Source organism: Canis lupus, chromosome 14 (genome assembly GCF_011100685.1).
Source record: "Canis lupus familiaris isolate Mischka breed German Shepherd chromosome 14, alternate assembly UU_Cfam_GSD_1.0, whole genome shotgun sequence".
NCBI lineage: Eukaryota > Metazoa > Chordata > Mammalia > Carnivora > Canidae > Canis > Canis lupus.
Window position 1 is genome coordinate 50,868,894 of NC_049235.1, and position 23,298 is coordinate 50,892,191.

The window sequence follows — 23,298 nt, forward strand, 5'->3', positions numbered from 1 at the left end:
GATGCTCCAGGGACCTTTGTACAATTTAATGGTGACAATTCTCTTGTTATATTGTATTTGTTGCTTTTGTTGTCTTTCCACCAGAGCATAAACTTCAGAAAAGCAAGAACTATCTATGGCTTTTAATCTTATAATCTCAGAATTCCACACAATGTCTAGCAACAGTAAATACTCCAAGCACTCAATAAATAGTGATTAAATCATGACTACTGCTAAGAATATCTGATAATTACTGAATACATTCTTATGTGCTGAGCGCTGTGCTAACGAAATCATATATATTATGTCATGTTATCCTGAAGAAAACCTTATGCAGTATGTGCTATTATAATTTCCACTTTACAGATGAGGAAAATTAAGTGTAGAAAATTAAGTGATTTGTAACGCAAGAAGCGGCAAAGCTGGGATACAAATCAAGGAAGTCTGAATTTGTAGTTTGTGCTCTTGACCCCCACACCATACTACATGAATAAATGACTATGCATGAGAGAATAAATAGTGAAGATGTTCATATCTAAAGAAGAATCTTATTCAAGAGACAGACTAAGGTAGAAAATGAAACCAGAGAAACCATTGATGGGCTTGGGGAGAGTACCACAATACTTACTGTCACCATTATAAGAAAAAGCAATTCAATCTAAATGGTCTAATGACTTCCAGCAACTGTCACATCCTCCTACACGAAAGTGTACACACTATGTTTGGTGTAGTGCCTCGGAAAACCTCCCTATATTGCTAAATTGATTACAGAAATAATCTTGACTTTAAAAATCAGGATCAACATTTTTACATATAAACCTAAAGTGACTATCTCTCTGATGGTGAGGAAGAAATATCTATTGCTAATGCACATAGTTTTTATTAGCAATTCCATTTTTGTTCACTGATACAGCAGCAGTGTGATAATCATCTACGACTACATAAAAGAAAGAAAGATCTCCAACAAAGTCATGGGTTACCTACCAATCTATAATTCTTTAGTAAAGAAGAATTATTATTCTTTCAAAAAGAAAGGAAGAATGTCCTGAAGAAATTAATAATTACTCAAGTTGACATCAGAGCAAAACTATGATTTTTTTCACAAATGCTTCTAATTTACTGGTACCTAAACCTTATTGGACAGATCTTGGGATGCTTAATTTCACGGTGAACATCTTATCTATTAAATAATTGTATTGGTCAGACCCTAAGTACTAAACAAGAATGCACCATGCTATTTTGATTTGGGAGAATTCAGAATTCAAACTAAACCAGGCTTAAGAGGCTCAGAAATTTGTAAAAAACCTCCTGTTCAGGGATCCCTGGGTGGCGCAGCGGTTTGGCGCCTGCCTTTGGCCCAGGGCGCGATCCTGGAGACCCAGGATCGAGTCCCACGTCGGGCTCCCGGTGCATGGAGCCTGCTTTTCCCTCTGCCTGTGTCTCTGCCTCTCTCTCTCTCTCTCCTCTCTCTCTGTGACTATCATAAATAAATAAAAATTAAAAAAAAAAACCTCCTGTTCAAATTACTAACAAATAGAGCCCAGAATAATATCCTCCTGTCTTCAAAAGCAACCACCTACCTGGGTCCCATTTGAGGGACATTAGCTTTCATGCTCTAAAACATTCCATTCAACAATCTTAATCAGGGTCCTTGACACAATTTCTTTTCAAATTTCTTCTTCATTCTGTCCTTTCTTTTAGTAAAGAATATATTCCTAATTCCTAATCTACCAAAAATGTCATAAATCAATGCATGGTCTTAAAATAGTGCCATAGAGATACATTAGGCTTCTATAATTCAAAGCTACTGCACACACACACACACACACACACACACACACACACACGAAAAAGAATAAAGAAAAAAGTTATTAACCAAGCATTATTTTTAGTTTTACTGGGGAAAACTCAATTTAGTTCTGTTTTTCTTCCTATAAAACTTCATCATTTCCTGGAACATAATATGATTCAACCATCTGTGATAGGCTAATATTGATTTCTGTATCTTCACTAGCACGTTTAAAATCAACAAGCTTTAAAATGTTTAATTTCTAATGATTCAATGGACTTTTTTGCTAATATCAAGTTATTTTTAATAAGTTAGGCTGTTTTTACATTTTACAATATAGTCTCTAGACTTGAAGAGGAAATATCATTTAAATATTTTGCAGTGAGAGAATACTTCTGTACTTGTAATTGTTATAGAAAGTCCTGCACTGTGCTTTCTAGCATGGAAATGACTATGTTGTGGGCAGGACATGCTTCTCCATAAAGCCATTGATCCTGCCCAACCTAAGGCCTCCCTGGGGCCAGGAAGTGATTGTTTTCTATGAACACTTCTTGGAATTCTCCTGAACAAGGAGAACCACAAACTAAAGAAAATCAAATTACGTAAAGTAAATTATAAAGTAGATTACATATTGCTGGTGACCATTTATTGCAGTTTGTCTTGGCAGCCACTGTATGCTGATTATTACAATGTAATAATCATCCCCTTTTGCTCTCAAAAGTATCCTAATTTAAGTGATGAATTATATGGCTACTCTCTTCACTGGTGACTAACTTCACTGAGGTTGCTAACTGCAAGGATTCCCAGATGCTGAGTACCTGTAAGTGTATTTCAGTAGGTAATAAGAGAAATGATAAGAGGCTTCATTTCTGATGGGGCTGAGAAAATCTGTGAAACAGAAACACAAGTGCCCAATAAAAAATGTTGATGTCCTACAAATTTCAGTTGTGGTTGATTCATATTGACATCCTGCAGTTTGGTGCTTTGTATTCATTTTATCTTTTTCTAAAAGAGTCCTTCTATATGAGTCATAAGAAATTAGTAAGAAAAAGCAAATAACTATGAAAAATATTTTGGTGGATCTAATGGCCTTGTCTAAATATTACTTTGATTAGCTTTTTACTATTCGTGTTATAGATAAGTAGACCCATTTGGGCTAACATTATGAAAATGGCTATACTCCTAGCTAAGCTATCCACACCATCAAGTAACTGTCTTGTGATGTTAATCAATGTTGACATCATGACAGCAGAAGAAAGTTCAAACTTGCAAAAGTCACCTCTCTTACCATCCTAGGAATATCTGGCTGAATTCACTGAACAAATACTTCAACTCTACTTTTGCCTTGTGTAATAACTGTGATTACAAATAATGTGACTACGTTTATGAGTCACTCTGAAAATATCGAATCAAAGTAGTCATCATTCATGTCATAAACAAGAATACTTAAAAGAAGAAGCTACATATTATTTAGAGGAAGCTACATATTATTTCCCCAAGAGAAAAATGCTTTGACCAGTTAGTTGGGTCAGACTGCACACAGCAGACAGAGGGATTCTTTAAAAATGCCAATCACACCCTATGTATCGCTCATAGCTCAGACCATTCCACGAGCTTGCCATCCCACTATAATAAAATGCAAAGTCCTTACTATGGCCCACAAAGTTCTGCAAGCCTCTTATATCTAGTCTCCTACCTCAATTTTCCCACCTCAATTTGATATGCTGATTTCTTGTAATTCCTTAAAGTCACTTAATATGTATCCATCTCAGGATTGCATTTATTTCTTTGGTGTGAACCACTTTTGTTCCAGATACTAGTATGGCTCTCTTTCTTTCTCCCTTAATTTAGAAGTTTGCTCAAGTATCTTCTTATTAGAGAAGTTTATAGTGAATATCCTACCTAAAATAGCAGTCCCAGACCCCTACTCTATACATCCTTTATGACTTTTTCTTTAGCACTTCTAGCTCAGGACATTGCATTATGTGTCATGTATTTTCCTATTATCTCCTTCTAATCACTAGAATGTAATCTCCACGAGGGCAGGGACTTTGTCTCTTCTATTCCATCATGTCTCTCTAGTGGCTAGACTAGTGCTCATTAAATGGATGTTTCTAAGGCCTACTATGTTAGCAAACTGATTAAAGTAAATAGAACCTACTCAATCTAAACTAATTTCAAAATTTGTGTTGAAATGTTGACTTCTGAATCTGAACTCCACGACTTCCCCATCACATTTGATCTTTAAATCAACTTCCTCTGAAAAGCAGATTTCATGCAGTTATTGGTAAGATGTAAAACAAACCACTTAGGAGGGAAATCTGGCTGTATGCATTAGAACTAAAAATAACAACAACAACAACCACAACATATGTTAACCCAGTATTTCTACTTCTAGCTATCAATTCTACAACAATAAACACACAAATGTCCAAAAGTATGCCTGCAAGGATGTTCATTACAGCATTTTGAATTTTTCCAGTTTGTGTTATTTCTATAACTTAAATAAGTAAGTAAGTAAGTAAATAAATAAGTAAATCTTCTCCAGAGAGTCATGTCGAAGCAATTACCAGGGAGAATATAGTTTTATTGAACACAAAGTTTCAAAGGGTAATGCTGAGTGAAATGAGTGATAATCACAATGCACCAATTTGGGAGGCCTTGCAGTACCTGCCATATCTACAAGCCCCTTCCAAGAGGTTCCTCACAGCCACAGGGTCTGTATAGTAGACTGGCCTACACAGCCACGACTGACCAGACCAAGGAAAGGCACCTACCAAGGAAGGCCATTGACTGATTGACCAGTAGCCTGTCAGGTGGATATATCCTAGTTTCATACTGAAAGGAACACACTCAGATTTGTCTCAGGTAGTTTAAATGAGAGGCACACCCAAGGAAGTTAGCAGTTGGCAATGGGGCAAAAGCCAACTGGAACACAAACAGAAAAACAAGAACAACATGCCAGTAGACATCATACAGAAAGTCCTGCTGTAGTCACATTTCTATTCTTCAGTGAGGCAAGCCTGATCCTTGGCTTCCACCACCCTTCTTTTCCCAGGTAGAAAAGTAATATGATTCAACCATCTGCTGAACTATCTTTAAAATAAGTGCTCTTTAAAACTATATTTTACTGCATACCTGTTTTTTATAACCAACAGAACACTAAATTGAGGTTTAGATTAAGCCTTTAAAGTGCTTAGCTCTGAAGAGATAATCGCTTCTTCTCTACCCTCTAATTATGTGTAATTCACAATAAAAAATACTACAAAACCCACAATAAGGGTAACTGAGTTCTAATAAGACAGATTTTTTTCTTTCATCACTTTATGAAATATCGAGTTCTTTCCAAAAAAAAAAAAAATATTCTGGTGATATGCATTTATGTTTAACTTGCCTACCAAGTAATCAAGTATTATCCAAGACAAAAGTGGGAAAGGAAAATCCACACCACAGACCAAAGCATCTTGTATACTACAAGTTATGACACCAAATAGACAAATGACTTCTGGTAGTAGAAAGACAGCATATTTTTAAATTTGTTTTTTAGATGTTCTGGCATTTAAAAAAAAATGAGTCACAGACCACAGCATGTCAGTAAATAATACTGTAATATCCCTTAATGTTTTTCAATGCCATTAGAAAATTATTATAGGAATATATCCAATTATAAATTTAAAGCCCAGGAAGCCTAGAATTTCTAAGTACCTATTTTATTCAGAGGAATAAAATTTTAAATTTTCTTTCAAAACAACAAATTAAATGTTTTTTTCTTATCAATTACCAAAAGGTCTGTAGAGGCTACGTACTAGCAGAGTCTTGAGCCTTGATAGTTCCATACTTTATGTTATCCAAAACTTCATGATAGATGTGTAGTGAAAGGGGAAGGAAAGGGCCATGTGTCCAAAGTGTTAATTTTCAGTATTAGAATAGAATAATGAAGCCAGCCTTTGCACATGTGGGGAAAATAAGGTATAAATCTCTTAGATCCCCATCTGCCTTCACTCATCTCCCAACACTGCACCAGTAATGCTTATTCTATCTCAGTCCGTGGACCCAATACAGTATTTACATTTACTGAGGAAAGTTAACAACCCAGGTTTTTCTTCAGGGAGGTCTCCTGTAGGATTTCTAATTACACAAGAGTTTTTTTTATGTCTGATCAAGTTTTACAATCTCACATTGTTGACTCTTCAGCTAGTGACCAATAATGATACATCTGAATTAAAGCTATGTTCTCTTTGGATTATAACGTAAAATGAATCCCTTGGCATTCCTAATCTTGTAGATTATTTGACATAGATAAAATTTTCGCTCCCTTTGTTGACCAGTTCTCTCTTTTTTTTTTTAATTTTTATTTATTTATGATAGTCACACACAGAGAGAGAGAGAGAGAGAGAGAGAGAGAGAGAGAGGCAGAGACACAGGCAGAGGGAGAAGCAGGCCCCATGCACCGGGAGCCCAACGTGGGATTCGATCCCGGGTCTCCAGGATCGGGCCCTGGGCCAAAGTCAGGCGCCAAACCGCTGTGCCACCCAGGGATCCCAGTTCTCTCTTTTTTTTAATAGCTTTATGGAGATGTACTTTATATGACGTGTACTTTACCCATTTAAAATGTACAACTTTTTGTTTTTAATATATTCACAGAGCAGTGTGACTTTCACAATTTATTTTGGAATGTTTTCTTGCCCCCTACCAAAACAAACAAACAAAAGCAAAAATCACGAAAATCATTGTATCCATATCTCTTATTCCCCTTTTTAATGCCCCTAGGAACCCCTAATCTATTTTTTGCCTCTATGAATTTGCCTATTCCAGACACTTCATATAGCATAAATAGAATCAAATTCTAGATGGTCTTTTGTGACAGGCTTCTTTCATCTAACATAATGTATTCACGGTTGCTGACTCATTCCTTGAATGGGATTTGTATCATATCCACACAAACTGTTTTCCAAATATTAAAAGCACATTTTAGATATTTATGGGTGTCTATGAAATAGTATTCCAAATTTATTGCTCTTCTCAGTTTCTTACTGAAATCAGAAGGCTAGATAGAATCTTCAAAACAGAAAGCAGTCACCAAATTCTGCAAATTGACTATGCAAATCCTACAGGTAACATAACTAAACTCTTTGATATTAATACCTTTACACCTGATTAAAATCACATTATTAAACACACACATTCACCTTCCCCTAAATGCCCAATCTATTTAAGGAATCAAAATCAATGGACCTCTTATAATTCAAAATATTAAATAACCAAAATGAGCAAATGCATTGAATAGACACTTCACTCAAGAAAATATACAAAAGGCAAGTGCACATGGAAACATAATCAACATTAGGAGTCTTCAGGGAAATGGAAATCAAAACCACAAGATTCTACCTCACACAAATGAGGATGGCTAGAATCAAAAATATTCATAATACCAAGTGCTGGCAAGGACACAAAGAAACTGAAACCCTTGTACATTGCTGGTAGAACATAAAAAATTAGTTACTTTTGAAATAGTTTGGTAGCTACCAAAGTTAAACATATACTTCACCATAAAAGCCAGCATCTTCACCAATACAGCCAGCACTGTATCTTCACAGTGATATATGTGACTACATCTGAATAGAAATAAAAACGTTTTTCCACCCAAAGACACAAATGTCCATAGTATTTACACAAATGTCCCTATCTCTACTAATAATATTACCAAACTGGAAAAATCCTAATGTTCATTAGCTCATGAATGAACAAACAAAATGTGGTGGTTCTATACAATGGAATATATTCAACAATAAAAAGGAACAAACTACAGATATACACACATGGGGAAACTGAAAAATCATTCTTATATGGGGGAAAACACAAATAAGAGACTACATTTTGTATAACACCATCTAAATAGATTTTCTAGAAAAGGCTAAACTATGGAGACAAAAAGCAGATCCATGGTTACCTCAGACAGGCAGAAGCCACTGGGACTGTGGGAGCCTCAGTTAAGTGTAAATGGGAGGAGGGAACTTTTGAAGGCTTTTAAATCGAAAACTAGATTGTGGTGAGGCTTGAACAATCGTGTATATTAAAACTAAAACTCATTAAACTGTATATTTTAAATGGGTGAGTTGTTCAGTATATAAATTTTACTTCAATAAAGCTTTTAAAACAAAAAAAGACTGAACAAATATTCATAATTATAAACCACTGAAACCATACCACACCACTCCATTCATACCACACAGACTACTCATGACCAGGTCATCATGACACAAAAATTTTTACCATTCGTTCCTATATCAGCAATTTCTCAAACTGTTTGGGATGAGGGCTCCTTTATATTCTTAAAAATAACTGAGGCTCTCAAAGAACTGTTTGTCAATATTAACCACATTAGAAAATATACTCTGTCAATATTTACCATATGGGAAATTAAAATGGTAAATTAAAAAAATCTTTATAGATTCAGTCTAAAATAATAACCTATATGTTAACACACACAAAAATATGTTTAATGAAAAGTATAACTATTTTCCAAAACAAGGGAAAAAATAATGAGATCAGTAGCATTTTTTATATTTTTGCCAATCCATGCAGTGTAGCTTAATAGAAGACAACCATATTCCAATATCTGCTCCTGTATTCCCTCTGATGCCACAGCCCACATCACATACCCTCTGGAAAACTCCGCTGCACACTCAAGAGAAAATGAGAGGGCAAAAGGCAAACAGCATCTTAGTATTATTAGGAAAGTAGTTCTGATCTCATTGACCCCCACAAAGGATCTTGAGAATGCCCAGAGATCCTCTGGCCACCCTTTGAGAACTGCTGGCCTTGATTCTGCCCTAAAACCAATTGAGATTCATTTTAATGAGACTGTTTAATCCGTAGGATCACTAATACTTGAGGATTAAGTTTTTTGGCAAACAGGATCAGAAAATTTTCTGAATATTGGGGGCGCCTCGGCGCAGTCAGGTTTAAGCATGTGACTCGGTTTCAGCACAGGTCATGATCTCAGGGTCATGGGTATATAAATATAAAAGCTCCCACTTAGTTTCTGTAGTCACTTCTAAAATGATAAAATGTTCATGATTTTTTTCTAAAAGAAACTCGATACCATAACCTAAAACAATCATGCTAATTTTAATATTTGAAAAAATAACTATTTAGTGGTCATTTTAGAAAATATAGTTAATTTCAGTTAATATTTATTTCTCCTGTGGCTCACAATTAAAAGATAATAATATAATCAGAAGTTTATGTATGCCTCACATCCTGAAATGGTTGATGATTCTTGCTGAAGACATACCAGTGCATTTGGGATGTCTCCAAAGCTTTGGTCCTCTTTGAATTGAGTGGTACTTCCCAAGTGATATGACTTAAAATTCAACAAAGTTCCAGAATTTCTAACTTAAACTCAAAAACAACAGTTTCAGTACTTACTTTACAATATCTCCTTCAAGAGCAATCACTCTTTTAATGATCTTCTGTTCTGGGTTTTTAGGGGACCTAGAATAAAATAAGGTTATACAATCAGTTATGTCTTTATTGTTTTAAGACAATGAAAAGCAATTTTGCAACTAAATGGACTATCTTAAAATCATGACAGAGTCTTTCACACCCATGACAGTGACATCAATCCTACTTAGGTCCCAAGTGATGGAAAGCTCCTATTGATGTCACTCATTTTAAACCTCTGCAGAAGGAGAAGCCATGCTGAAAGTGTATTAAAATAAAAAAAATATGGAGTGGTAAGAATTTTAATATTAGGGCTAAGCACTTGTAAGAAAGAGGATTCATATAGAAGAAAATGATTAGGCATTTCTTTAAAATCACATACTTCAGTTTCTTTATTTCATTTAAAATAAACAGTGGAATTTGATTTAAATCCTCAAGAAAACAATGAAGATGAGAGGTGTTTAAAAAACACAGAAGATCCTCTTAAACTGCATTTAGGTTTAGCCCTTTGAAAATTATGTGATTCAGAGTGCTAAAACAAGGGTACCGACATCCCAGTCCATCCCTAGAATTGCACTCTGGGGAAAGTCATGTCTGTCCTAGGCAGCCCTACTGAGAGACTCATTTGGTGAGGAAATACGGTCTGCCAACCGTGTGAGGGAGCTTTAGCAGCAGAACTTTCAGGCCTAGTCAAGTATTCAGAGACTGTAGCTCTGGCCAACAGTGTTACAACAGTCTCATGAGAGACCATAAGCCAGACCACCCATCCACACTGCTTCTGGCTTCCTGATACTCAGAAAATGTGTGAGATAATAAACATCTGTGGTTTTAAGCTTCAAGATGTTGGGGTAATTTGTTACACAGCAATGACTAAATCTTAATAAGGCCAATTTCCTGCCAATAACATTTTAAGTCTTTTAACAGACACATTTCAAGGAACATCTCATACATCATCACAAAAATGATCATTTAATATGAATTTGGAAATCAAGGATAGATATTTTCCTTGGAAAATATTTTCAATCCAAGTCACATTTTGAATTGAGTTGCTTTTAAAAAGGAAAGTAAATGCACAAAAACTAAGATTAAACATATTCAAAATGTAACATTTCATCAAAGTAAATATGCAGTTTCAATAAGATTTATATTTCACATTATATCTTGCAGAGAAAATGAAATCATCTAAACCATTTGCATCTACTTGTGAAAATCAGTCTCACAATTTTTCACTAAATTTCAAATATTCTTTATTTTAAGAGGAAATTTGATCAGAGTCTTTGACGGAACTGTCCCCTTCACTGAACTGATTAATCATTATATTTCTATAATTTTCCTGTCATTTATATATAGCCAGAGCAAGAGATCTCAGCACAGTGAAACTAGTAAAATTGTGCAGGACTACTTACAGACATTTAGAAAATTCTCCTCTCATGTCGCTCTGTTTTAGATAACCAGAAATGTATAAGATAATATTCAGCCTCAGTGGTCATCAAAGAATTGAATATTAGAACTGACAAATAATAATAATAATAATAGCAATACTAGTAATATGATTTTTTGTTGAGGTCTAGGAACATGGGCACTCTATATATGAAGCATATGGTCATGTAACATGCCTTTCTGTAAAAGTGTCAAGGTTTTATATTCTCTTTAACATGACAATTATAGGGATCCCTGGGTGGCTCAGCAGTTTAGCACCTGCCTTTGGCCCAAGACATGATCCTGGAGTCCCAGGATTGAGTCCCACACAGGGCTCCCTAAATGCAGCCTGCTTCTCCTGCTGCCTGTGTCTGCCTCTCTCTCTGTCTCTCAGGAATAAATAAATAAATAAAATCTTTTAAAAAAATGACAATTCTATTTTTAGGAATTTATCCTAACGAACTGATTATGAATATATGCAAAATTTTAGCTATATGGATGTTACATATTTTTAAAAGGAAAAAAAATCAGTAAAAGTAGATTGGTTAAATAGCCCATTTGCATAATAAAACATTTTCCAGTCATTTAAAATTATATTATAAAAGAATTTTTAATGATGTAAAAATATCAACATAATCTATTGATTAAAATGGAAATAGACAATATTGTGTGTACTATGACCTTGCCTCCATAATTAGAGAGAGAAAATTCACAGGTAACTGTACTAGAAAAAAATCAGGAAGGACATAAAAACAAAGTTGGAGGGTATGGAGTTCTGTATCTGATTAAAAAAAAAAAAAAAAAAAAAAAAAAAAAAAAAAAAACAGGCCTAGATTTTTTGGTTCAGATTTGTGGGAAGTCTATTAACAGATGACAACTGTTTGTGTCATATGACATTATCTGAGAAGAAATGCTTCAAGAAAGGGGTGAGACCTGAACTAATTGCCAAGTTCCCCCATCTAATATGGATGCAGTATTACCATCAATGAATATGAAAAGCAATCCTTATCACTGTAAAACAATATTTTATGCCAACAACTTTTGAGCTTTTGAGGTACTTGAAAAGTATTTCATATTGTAAAATAATCTATATTTTAAGATCATGAGGCAAAATAGAATATGCAAAGTGAACTATCTATATAATCAGTCTTATGAATTACCACTTCAAATATATCTATAAATTTTAATGTAATATTAAACTCATGAATCTAATCAAATGATTCAAAATAGAAAAAAAGCTATTACTAACATTAATCCCATTACTGCTCAAAATCTATATCTATATTTTAATCATTAGACTGTTGAATGCACTACTTTGATGTAAGTAGAAGTGGAATGAGAGTTATTATAGATTTACATTGTGAAAGTCATTGAACTTCCCTTTGTCTAAATTTTATTGGCCATTTGGCTATCTCCTGGGAAGTGTCAAGAATAACTATGAAGGATTATATGCCTTCCTTTAGGGATACGATGTATGCTGTCCAATAAATACTAAAATTTGCATTTAAATTTGTAATTTCAGTGTTTTCATATTAAGCATTGTTTTACAATATTTATTTCTGGAGCCTGAATTTTAAACATTCTGTTTTATGCCACTGATTTAATTAGGCAAGATTTCTCCAGAGGCTTGGACAGGATGCTTCAAATTGTCTGCACAGGTCTCAGATCAGTTTAGTGTGGAAGAATGTGTGTCTAACGGGAACAGCTGTAGGGAGGGGAACAGGGTCTAGCACAGTCCTAAGATTTCTATGACACTTAATGTTCTTCTTGAATTTCACTTCCTATCTTGATAAAAATGCTGTTTTTGGGTCTCATAATCTCTGAAACTGATTTCATGTTCTCTTATGTTCTCGCTGCACACTGTAATTTTGATCCTGTCTGGAGCACTAGGAAGGTACTTTGGAATACTCAGGAGATGCCCTCTTGTGTTTTGTGGGAATGGAAAGATTAGCAAGTATGCCACACTCTCTTTCTGCTTTCATGCCCATCCTGACATCACACATATACCTTAAATCCTTGTCTAGGCTCTCAGTCTTCTCTCATTTATACTAAAATCCTAAAACCTCCCTCTGGATTGTATGGATTTTTATGTTTGCATGGCTCAGGGCTGCCCCAGATTACACTAGAATTAATCTAATTACCAAAAGTTATCTTAGCTACAGTCTAATTTAAGCATTAATTCCTCAAAAATGCCATAGTATATTGGTCACTAATTACATACATCCCAATGCAGTCTAAATTCTAACTCTTCATTAATGAGATAAAAGATCTAATATTCTGGGAATGCCTCACATTGGTTTTTTTTGTTGTTGTTGTCTTAAAGAATGGTCATTCATTAAAACATATAATTTTACATCATCACAATAAAAAATGAACATTGCTGTTTGAATCATCAAAAGTCTATTCAACATAGTTATATATATATATATATATATATATATATATATATATATATATATATAAAGTAAGTCACACCAAATGATGGCTTCCCTCTTCCTTTTGAGATTAAGTAACATAAAATATTTTATTAGTTTTAGGTGTACAACATACTGATTTGATATTTGTATATAGTGCAAAATGATCACCAAAGTAAGTTTTGTTAACATCCATCATCACATAGCTACAATTGTTTGTTTGTTTGTTTTTTTAGATTTTGGAAAATGTTGCCTGGGTTTGGCATGGTTTTCATAAAAGGCTAGAGCTAGAAAGGCCCGAGTGTATCTAGTCCTTTCCCTGCTGCTTGTGATCTCACCCATTCTCTGCAGCCTAAGTGTTTGCCCTGGGTCACCTCATGCTTTGCAAAGGCTGGAGTGGGGTACAGTTTCCATGGGGTACAACCCCATTACGATGGAGATGGCTATCACTTTTCTGCTACAAGCAAGCCGCCGACTATAGTTACCATCATAACCAACCTGGGTCTCAATTTCAGGGAGATAAGGCTAGATCAGAGGTCATAAACCAAAAGTCAGATAATCAAGGCTAGCTTGTAGAAATGTTTTGTTTGGTTCATGTATAATTTTTTCTTTTATCCTGAACTAGCCAAGCAAGCAGGAGACAATATAAAAATTCTAATTTCTTGTTCCTCTTGAAAAAAATAGGAAGATCTAGCAATCCTAGGCCCACATTCTTGCATGAAACAAAGTCCACAGGAGCTGAGAAGCAGATACTGAGGATGAGCCAGAGTCCCCACAGTGTATTTAACAAATCTCTAGCGCCTGAGGACGTGTGAGGTTAGGAATCTCTAGAAATCTTGGTGACATATAACCACTGGGTCAACATGTATGAAATCTCTAGAAGGGTAGGTCTAGCGCACAGTAATTAGATACATTTTAGAGTGATCTTTTCCTAAAATAAATTCATAAACAAGATCAACTAACTGGGCTCAAGCAAACGTCACAATCTTTCTTTTATGCTCATAGAATATTTATTTCAAAAACCCTCTAATAAATGGATTTTCACAGTCTGTTGCGTTAGAAGGCAAAAAAGGAATTTTAAAGGTTTGGTCAAGTTTTATTATACAATTAACTAAAGAAATATTAAAACTAAATATAATATTATTCACATGGAAAAGGACAGATTAGCCTTAAATGGATATTATCTGTAAAACCAAGATTAAAATGAGTAATTTTCAATGTTGGATTCTGTACACTTGCTTCACCATCAGTAATGTGAACTTTGTGCAAACAGCTGCATTTTTAATAACTCTTTTTTTTTTAATTCAGTGCAGTTTCATTAATTAGTTCTCTGCAAACTTTTTACTTGTGTCATTATTTCAGCCACATTGTTGCCCCTTGTAGACTTTGCTTTGTATCACGTGACTCTTAAATTTAAACAAAAGAAACTACATTGACTTTTGTTGCTCTTTGGGTTCATTCTTGAAATCGTCACAAATGTGGAACTTACTATTTCAGCTATATTTTCAGAATTTTAATATTCTATATTTCAATATGTTTATATATTCAATATGATTTTCAATATAATGCTGAATACGTTTATTTATTATTTTGTATTTCAATCCCAATCACTTCTGCCCTGATACCTCAGAAAGTGCTCCAACCCAACAGCCTTACTATTTGTTAAGGTGAAGTACAGATGAGGTTGTTAAAACCAGGTTAAATTTTTTTTTAAGATTTTATTTATTTATTTATTTATGAGAGACAGAGAGAGGCAGAGACATAGGCAGAGGGAGAAGCAGGCTCCACGCAGGGAGCCCGATGTGGGACTCGATCCCGGAACCCTGGGATCAGGCCCTGAGCCAAAGGCAGACTTTCAACTGCTGAGCCATCCAGGCGTCCCACAAGTCAATGTTTCAAATGTGTTTTCTAGAATACCTTAGTTTCTTAGATAGGGGTCAGCTCTTGGGGGGAAGGAAGATTATGGGAAAAGCACCATTAGGCAGGGGCATAGGTGATTATGTGCATAGAAAACCCTGAGAAATGAAATGGGCTCCAGAGCACTGAAGCCACCGCTCTTCAGTAGGCTTCTATGTAGGGTAGGGATGGCATAGGGAAGGGATGATTTATGTACTTTGGCTATTTCCTCACAGCATATCCTACCTGAATCAGACCACTGAGCAGCAGCAAGAGAGTCTTTCAGAGAACCCAAGAGATTCTACTTGGGGTTCTCAGTGATCTAAGAACGTGGCAGCAGGAGCAACAAGCTGTATCAGATTTATCTACCATAATTACTAATTACTTACTCAAAAGTATTTTAACAGTACTGATGAAACAATAGGAGCATGGACTTCAGAGAATTAAGATGTTGTTTACTGATAAAAAATTTTTCTTGGTTAAATTGGAGAGTTGTTTCACTGTCGATAACCAGGATTGTAAGAAATTTAAAAAGCAAATGGTGACAACTGGCCTTCTAAGTAAATCAGCCTTGATACAGAAAATCAATCAAATGCGTATTATGACTTTTTACTTCTGTACTTGGGAAGAGCCGAAACAGCCTCATAATTGTGTATTTTGATTATGAAATAAATGTTGTCACCTAACTGTGAACATTTTGAGGAATTTAGTATAATCATAACAATGAGTTAATTTCCACCAGTTTATTAACTCAAGCATGTCAAAACCCAGAACACTGCAATATTTGGGTATTGAACATAATTACAACAATACCTCATGGTCTAGGATAGGTTGTATGTAAATGAATATATTTATATAGCACACATATAAAATACACAACACATATGTAATACTTATATATCATGTGTATCTGTGTGTGTCCTACCATGCAATATGGAATCTTGCTATTTAAAGAAATGCCTCTGATCTATAAAGAAACTCCTGGACTGAAAAATATATTCACTGCATTTATTTTGTAAATCTGGGTTTTCACACATTGAATATGCTTAGAGTTGGCATGTCTGTGGAACTGGAGGAGATGAACACTTAACATAAATATGTATACTGACTATACTTTTAGTTAGAATCTACTGGACCTTCAGACCTTCACATAGAACTACTACTATTCTGTTCCCAAAGTACAACATGCACTCAGGAGTATCGGAGTTGTTCCTACTATAGTCAAGATAGATTTTGTCCCTTTATCCACATATCAATCAGCATGTCTTTGTAACAGAGCACCAGTTAAGGCCACAGAATGAAAATTAACCAGTCTTCAAAGGAATCAAACTAGCCTCATAACCCTAATTCTGCAATTAGGGTTTGTACTTTTAGCTTCAACCAGGCTAGCAAATAGTGCCACATTCTTATGGTAGGCTTGAGGAAAATACAAACCATGAAAAAGCCTGAAAGTACAAGATACATCAAGCCATCTGCATCCATTAATACATCATGGAAATGGCAGGCCAACTGAGATACAAAACAAATACAGCACACAGGAGCAGAAATGAGAACACTTAAATTGATGGCCATGCAAGACGTCCATAGCGTGTGCAATCACCTAGAGAATGTTTTTGGAAGAACGGGCCAGGGGCCAGTCTGTGTCTAACATCCTATTTACAGTTGGCCTCCATGTTGTTCAGGTTGTGGGGTGTGAGATAACAAGCTTCGGGCAGGAGGTATCTTGGTAAAAGTGAGGAGAGAGAACAAAGGCAGTCTTGACTATTTTACCTCGAGCCAGCCTTTAACCCCCACCCATAACTAATTTCTCACTGGACAAATATCAAAAAGAAGAAGGAGAGGAAGAAACAGAATTATTTTCCTTACAAATATAAAGTGAACATTTTCTCTTGGGTAAAGTAAGCTTCTGAAATCTGCCTAATTGTACTCAACAGGTGTTTGTGATGGACAGAACCTGTGAAATTCACATGTACACATTAGAGCTGTGCACTCCAAGCAACATGGCTAGAGCGTCTTCGTGGTAACTTTTTGTGGTCATAACAAATGTGAGGTATACATTGATGTGCCGATCTGCCACCTTTTTGTTTTATGGTGATGGTTACCATAGACACTTTCCAAAATCAGGCAACAGACCATCAAGAGTCAGATAGGGAGGGGGGCATTTCAAGGGCTGCCAGCATGGATGTGGGGGTGGAGGATCTTTACAACCAGACAGGCCAGACATACCATTCAATGGATAAAAGCCCAGAGAGATGTCAACTGAGGTTAAGGTGCCCTCCCCTGATGTTATCACACTATAAACTCCCCAGAGCTTAGAAGCTACTCTGACAAGAGGAAGACCATAAACAGATTTAATTTGACTTGAATTACCTTCAAAAGTTCTTGAGCTTAGCCTGATTTGAAAAGAATTAGGTTTTGCTTGCAATAAGAAACCTAAATCCCAACAATGGCAAACTAAAGTTGTATGTTTTCGCATACCTTATTGTTATGACATGAGAATGGGCACCCATTCCATTTTCTTTATTTCACCAAATATATCAGTGGACTAATCTGCTCTCTAGTGACTGTGGTGACAAGCACTATTAATGTTTCAAGTGAACTGCTGAATTCAAATTCTTCTAGTAAACTTGAATTAGATATATATATGGGGAGAAGTGAAATGCTACATGATCATTGAAAGTATCATAATTTCTCTAAAATGCTCAGTCTCCTAGAGAATATTGACAGTGTGAGGACAGAATATAAGTAGACTATAAAGCATCCTGGCTTATTTCTGTCCTAACCCTGTCGAACTTATTAATTTTTAAAATACTGTAGAGTACCATTGCTCTGTGGAAGAGTTTTCAGCGAGGCTCCAATAACTAAACACAATTTGTTCCCTTGAAAATGTCAACTTTATGCTCCCAGTAGTAAACTGAACAGCATTAGCAAATTGTCTCCAGGAAAAAAAAAAATCCATGAGGTTCAGGATTTTACAAAATCAACTATAACTGGTCACCTCTGAAAACAGCAGTATCGTTTACTTGCTCAGCTTGAGAGCCGTTACATAGCTCCAGACACTCAGCTATCAGTAACTTTTTCCATATCTATTTTTTCTGCTATTTATGCTGCAATAACCTGCTCCTGTGATTATCAATGCTTTAAACTAAAAAAACTACTAATGTTAAAAAAATACTAATGGTAAGTTTAAATGTCTAATTCTTTGTTTAATGGTTTGCATTTGTATCCAGGTATCCTAGTATGTATGACTTTCTTCCCCCTCTGCTGGATGGAGTCCATGGAGTGACAGAGGACAAGAAGAATATCATGTCCAAGAAGCTATAAGGGTTTCAAATTAGAAAGAATTTTGAATCGCTGAGAATAAATGTCTTTTGGTGAGAAGAGGAGAGTTGAGAATGGCAAAAAAAAAAAAAAAAGAAAGAAAGAAAAAAAAAGTGATGAGGAGTTAGAAGAATTATGAGCGATTGTAAGGGAACTTTGGGGACAATGAAAGGAAAATGGAGAGAATATTTCCAAGGACTGAAGTTACCTGATTAGAGTAAACCAATCACAGAGGAATAGAGCTGTGACTAGAGCAACACAGCTAGGTGAAGCACAGTGTTGTGCCAATGGATTCACCAAAGGGAGCGCAGAAGCCCTGCCCACCCTACTTGGAGACCAAAGACCCTTGGAGTTGCTCAATTTGCTTTCTAGCAGCTTAACAGAGCCTCAGAATCGGGGCAAGTTGGTTACGTTGTCATCACAATCCCATGATTGTCCTTTTCCTTTTTAGGTTATCCTGGAGAAGTTTTATTTTTTTGCAAGAAAATTCAGAGATCAAAATATACCTCATTGCACCAGTTCTAGCTCTAGAACATCAGGGAACTCCCGTTCCAAAAATCACAACCACATCTCCACCTATGATGCATCCTTTCACAAGGCTAAGGATTGTCCTGCTATTTTTAGTTGATTGTACATAATGAGCCAGAACTGCAAAATGTGCTCAAGTAAGCGCTTTTTTTTTTTTTTTTTTTGTAAAACCTGAGTTATGTTGAGGCCACAGTGTGCCAGATTATTTACCCCTTCCTATCATCCTTTAGTATGCACATACCGTAGTCACTTTTTTTTTTTTAGCCCATAAAATTGTATTTTGAATAATGGGTACCCACTTAGAATGGAACATATGATGTCTACCCACATGTGTTGTTCCTTACAGGAAGTCACTTTGATTCTAGGATGAAAGACAGTGATTAATGTGAGAAGGCTCGCCTGCTTTTCTGAGCACCGGTCTCCTAATTCTGTACACACACAAAATGGACTCTAATCTCTACAGCTGTCATGTTGATGCTCTTCGTGAGCTGTACATTTCACAGGCTCTAAAACCACTCTGCAGCTCAAACATGATCAACAGCTCTCCTCAAACCAGAACAGCAGTGTGAGATTATTAAATCAAAATGGGAGCGAACCCTCATCTTCACATGTGCAGGAAATTCATAGGGGGCCTGATTTCCATATGGTTCCCACAGCTAAAGCTTAATGAGTATCTTCCAGATACAGGTAAAACCGTTCATAATCCTCAAACACCTTTACAACGGAGTAAAACAAGTCCACGTAGAATTAAGGGAAATAATCTCCAACTGGTTTTATATGCCTGTGGGTTAAATGTATGAAGGAGGCTTTGATTTAAATAAAAGCAGATTCTCAGAAACATATGCTCACCACCCACCATTCTTCATCTGAATGGTAGAAACTAAGGAGTTTCATTTCACTGTAGCATTGGAGCTTTGCCAAGAGGCAGGAGCACAAACATCAGCAATTAAGAAAGATCTCCAGTATAAAAGATGTTTTCAGGGGTCTAATCTACCTTAGAATAGGTTTATAGGCAACGGCATTCTGTTTTGGACTGACCACATGAAGAGATGTTCTCATTTATATAACATTATTAAACTCTATTTTGGACTTTTAAATAACCTAAACCTACTGCCTAACATAAAATACCTTCCTTGAAAAGATATAACAAAATCATAAAAAGACTTCTCTCAGAAATCTTCTGATTCAGCTTCATTTAAAAATGTATAGCCCCGAAACTGTGCTAATGTATACCCTGTCTCCCCCACCTTTTATCAGTTCTTTCTTGCCACTGCCATCTGTTTGCCTGGCTTTTTCCAGCACACTGCCCCTCCGTCCAGGCTGTTTACTGGCACCTGGACACCTCCTTCTAATTCTTTATAGCACAATCCAAGAAATGTCCATGTCTTTTCCAAGTCATCTTCCCAAAGATTCTCCTTAACACCACCCCTTGTATATTTTGGATACGTGGGCTTCTCAGATATCATTCTTCAATTAGGTAATGTGCAAGTTTGGTTTTGGTTTTGGTTTTAACACAATGATTTCCTGTTACATTGCTTCGTGCCATGCATAGGAGGAAACTTTCTGGCTATCTCAGCTTTTACAATTACAATTCAACAAAGTCCTTGTAATTCCAGGCTTTAATGACTTAAACACTATCTTCAGAGAAGTTCTATGGTGAAGAAGTAGTTAGTTCAAATGTTTCTGGAAAAGTCATGCTTCCTTTTCATTAACTTTTAATACATAAAAGTCTGTCTACTCATAGGTACACTGACCTAATCACATAATCAATATGCAACTACAGAATCATTACAAATTTAAAACAAATATGTAACATGATTTAATAAAAAGAAAAGGCGAGGAAATGGAATTCAAAGGTTGTAACTCTACAAAACCAATGAGAAGACAATAAGGTAAATGACCATATTTGAATCTCTTATAGTATCTTTCAAGCTATATCACTACCTTCTAAATTAAAATCTCACTTTAATTAGTTCCCAACAATCCAACCTAATCACTTTCAAGTCAAAGACTCCGCTGTTTAGAATGCAGACTGTATCACTGCTGTGGTTATGTGTACTTGACCTCCTGCCTGTTAACAAAGAGACTCAATTAATTATTTGCTGTTTTGAATGGCTATTTCATTTCACCTCCACCTTTCTTTAAGTGTTAAAAGGCTCAATTGCTTTATCACCTTAACCTTAGCTTTGGAGAATGCACACAGAATTTCTTAACTGCCAACTAATAAACCATCTTGATCCAGAAAGCTAATTTACAGGACCATAGCTCCTACGTATCTTATGCTAGAGTCAGCTAAAGTAACATATTGACCTGGTGGCACATCATCTTCTAAGAGGGCCTCTTCATTCTGAATGGCAGCTTGGGTGCTAAGCTATTACCTTGGTACAGATAAAGAGACACACACGCACTACAAAGAGCTGTGTGGTGTCACGGTTACAGGGAAACGCCGGTTTCATCAGAAATCTTACCAAACAAAAATGAAAGGCTTACACTATATACTGAAGGTATGTAAATTAATAGTGTATTGGTTTTTTCAACATACTTTTCACTTTTCCTATACACTTTTAGTTACATTAAACTCAATAGTATAATCTCATATTGCAATCCTGAAACACCAAAACAGAACAAGAAAATAGCTTCAAAGGAAATGTAAAAAAGGCTTTTGCAATGTATATGCAAAGTATTACTGATACCGGTGAAGAAGGTCTAACTGTGAAAAACGAGCCACAAAGCCAAAAGATAGCAAAGAACCTTCCTATTTCTTTTAAATTCCTTTAATACTGATACTGTGTAACATTTTACAAGTTCCTATTTGCTACATATCTGTTTATAGATTATTCCTGTCTTCACAAGTGTATCATAAGATTGAAAACATTGATTATCTTAACTGTTTCATTGTATCCAGTCCTAAACCAGTTACTGGCACTCAAAATAATAATAATAATAATAATAATAATAATAATAATAATAATAATAATTTCATGTAATTATAATAATAACTATTATTATTAGATGATGATGATCTAATAATCTAACAAATATACCAAGGTCATAACAAATATACCAAGATACTGCTTCCAGGCATCTTGTGTAAGTAGAATCACACAATAACTGTTCTTTTGTGCCTGGCTTATTTCACTTAGCATAAGGTTTTCAAGGTTTCAGCCATGGTGTTGCATGTATCTGAATTTCATTCTTTGTCATTTTTATGACTGATACTAGTTACTGTTTCATGAATACCCAAAAAGATTTATCAACCTAGTAGCAATATCTTGGTATATTTCTTTATTTCTTATAATCTAATTTTTTAAATGGCAACTGAAATTTTGAAAACAAAACAAAACAAAAAAACTCGTAACTACTCAATTATTTCCAAGAGAATTTCTACTGACACAAAAATAAATGATTCTGTTGTCTGCTGATCTTGGTCTGTAGATAAGTGGTTCTAAAACATTAAAATCTAGAGTTCAGCCCTGGAAATCTAGAATCCACATTTTAAAAAGCATCTAAATAAATAAATAAATAAATAAATAAATAAATACTAATAAAAATAAAGCAAAACCACTTAGGTGATTTTTTTTTTCACTTAGGTGATTATGATGCAGGTGGTCTTAGCCCAGCTTTCATAAACACAGTTGGGAACCCTCACATGAAAAACATAATTTTCATAGGATACTGCCCCCCCATACACATTCAATAAAGATATAGGCCATAAAGAAATATTTTCAAAATGAACATAACAAATAATACAAATATAATAAAAGGTACACGTTTCTAAATCAGTATGAAAGCAAAAATTTCCTACTAGGAAAAAACATTCTAATAATTCCATATTTAAATTCAACCTTGAACTGAATCTACAACTACTATGAAATAGCATAACTCAAGCAAGATAAAGCAAGACATTCCATTTCCAAGGTTTTTTAGAATATAAAAACAGCATTTAGAACAAACACAATGATGAGAAACTATGACGTATCAGAAAGGCTATGGTATTAGATACAAAATTTCTTTCTTTTTTAAAAAGATTTTATTTGAGAAAAAAAGAGCACCAGCAGCAGGGAGGGACAGTGGGAGAGGGAGAAGCAGGCTCCCTGCTGAGCAGAGAGCCCATCATGGGGCTCAATCCCAAGACCCTGAGATCCTGACCTGAGCCAAAGGCAAATGCTTAACTGATTGAACCATCCAGGCGCCTCCAGAAAAATTTATTTCTTGGAGTCATGAATCCATACAACAAATATTTGTGAAATGAAAACCAGGTGCCAGGCACTCTGTCTACATATAGCACTAGTTTACTAAAGAACTCTTATTAAAATTAATGACACTCATGGTATTTTTAGGATTCAGGACCAATGCTAGCTGTATTATCTTGAGCAAGTCCTGTACGACTCTAGGCATCTGTTTTTTTCTTGAGTAAAGAGAAGTGATGATAACTGGTACAGCTGACCCTCCCAAATGCTGCTGTAGGGATCAAATGGGCTGTTAAGCATAAGCTGATTCTAAGCA

General features: G+C 35.4%; 1 protein-coding gene across 5 annotated transcripts in view; it reads right to left on the reverse strand.

The window, feature by feature from the left end:
- IMMP2L (inner mitochondrial membrane peptidase subunit 2) overlaps positions 1 to 23,298 on the reverse strand; it is an 848,583-nt gene that overhangs the window by 263,812 nt on the left and 561,473 nt on the right. For 4 of the 5 annotated variants that reach the window (XM_038557364.1, XM_038557365.1, XM_038557366.1 and 1 more), the window contains exon 5: positions 9,200 to 9,265. The exons of the other annotated variant lie outside the window; for it this stretch is intronic. In XM_038557364.1, coding sequence (XP_038413292.1) covers positions 9,200 to 9,265 — 66 coding nt within the window. The remainder of the gene's footprint in view (positions 1 to 9,199; positions 9,266 to 23,298) is intronic. 5 annotated transcript variants of the gene reach the window in all.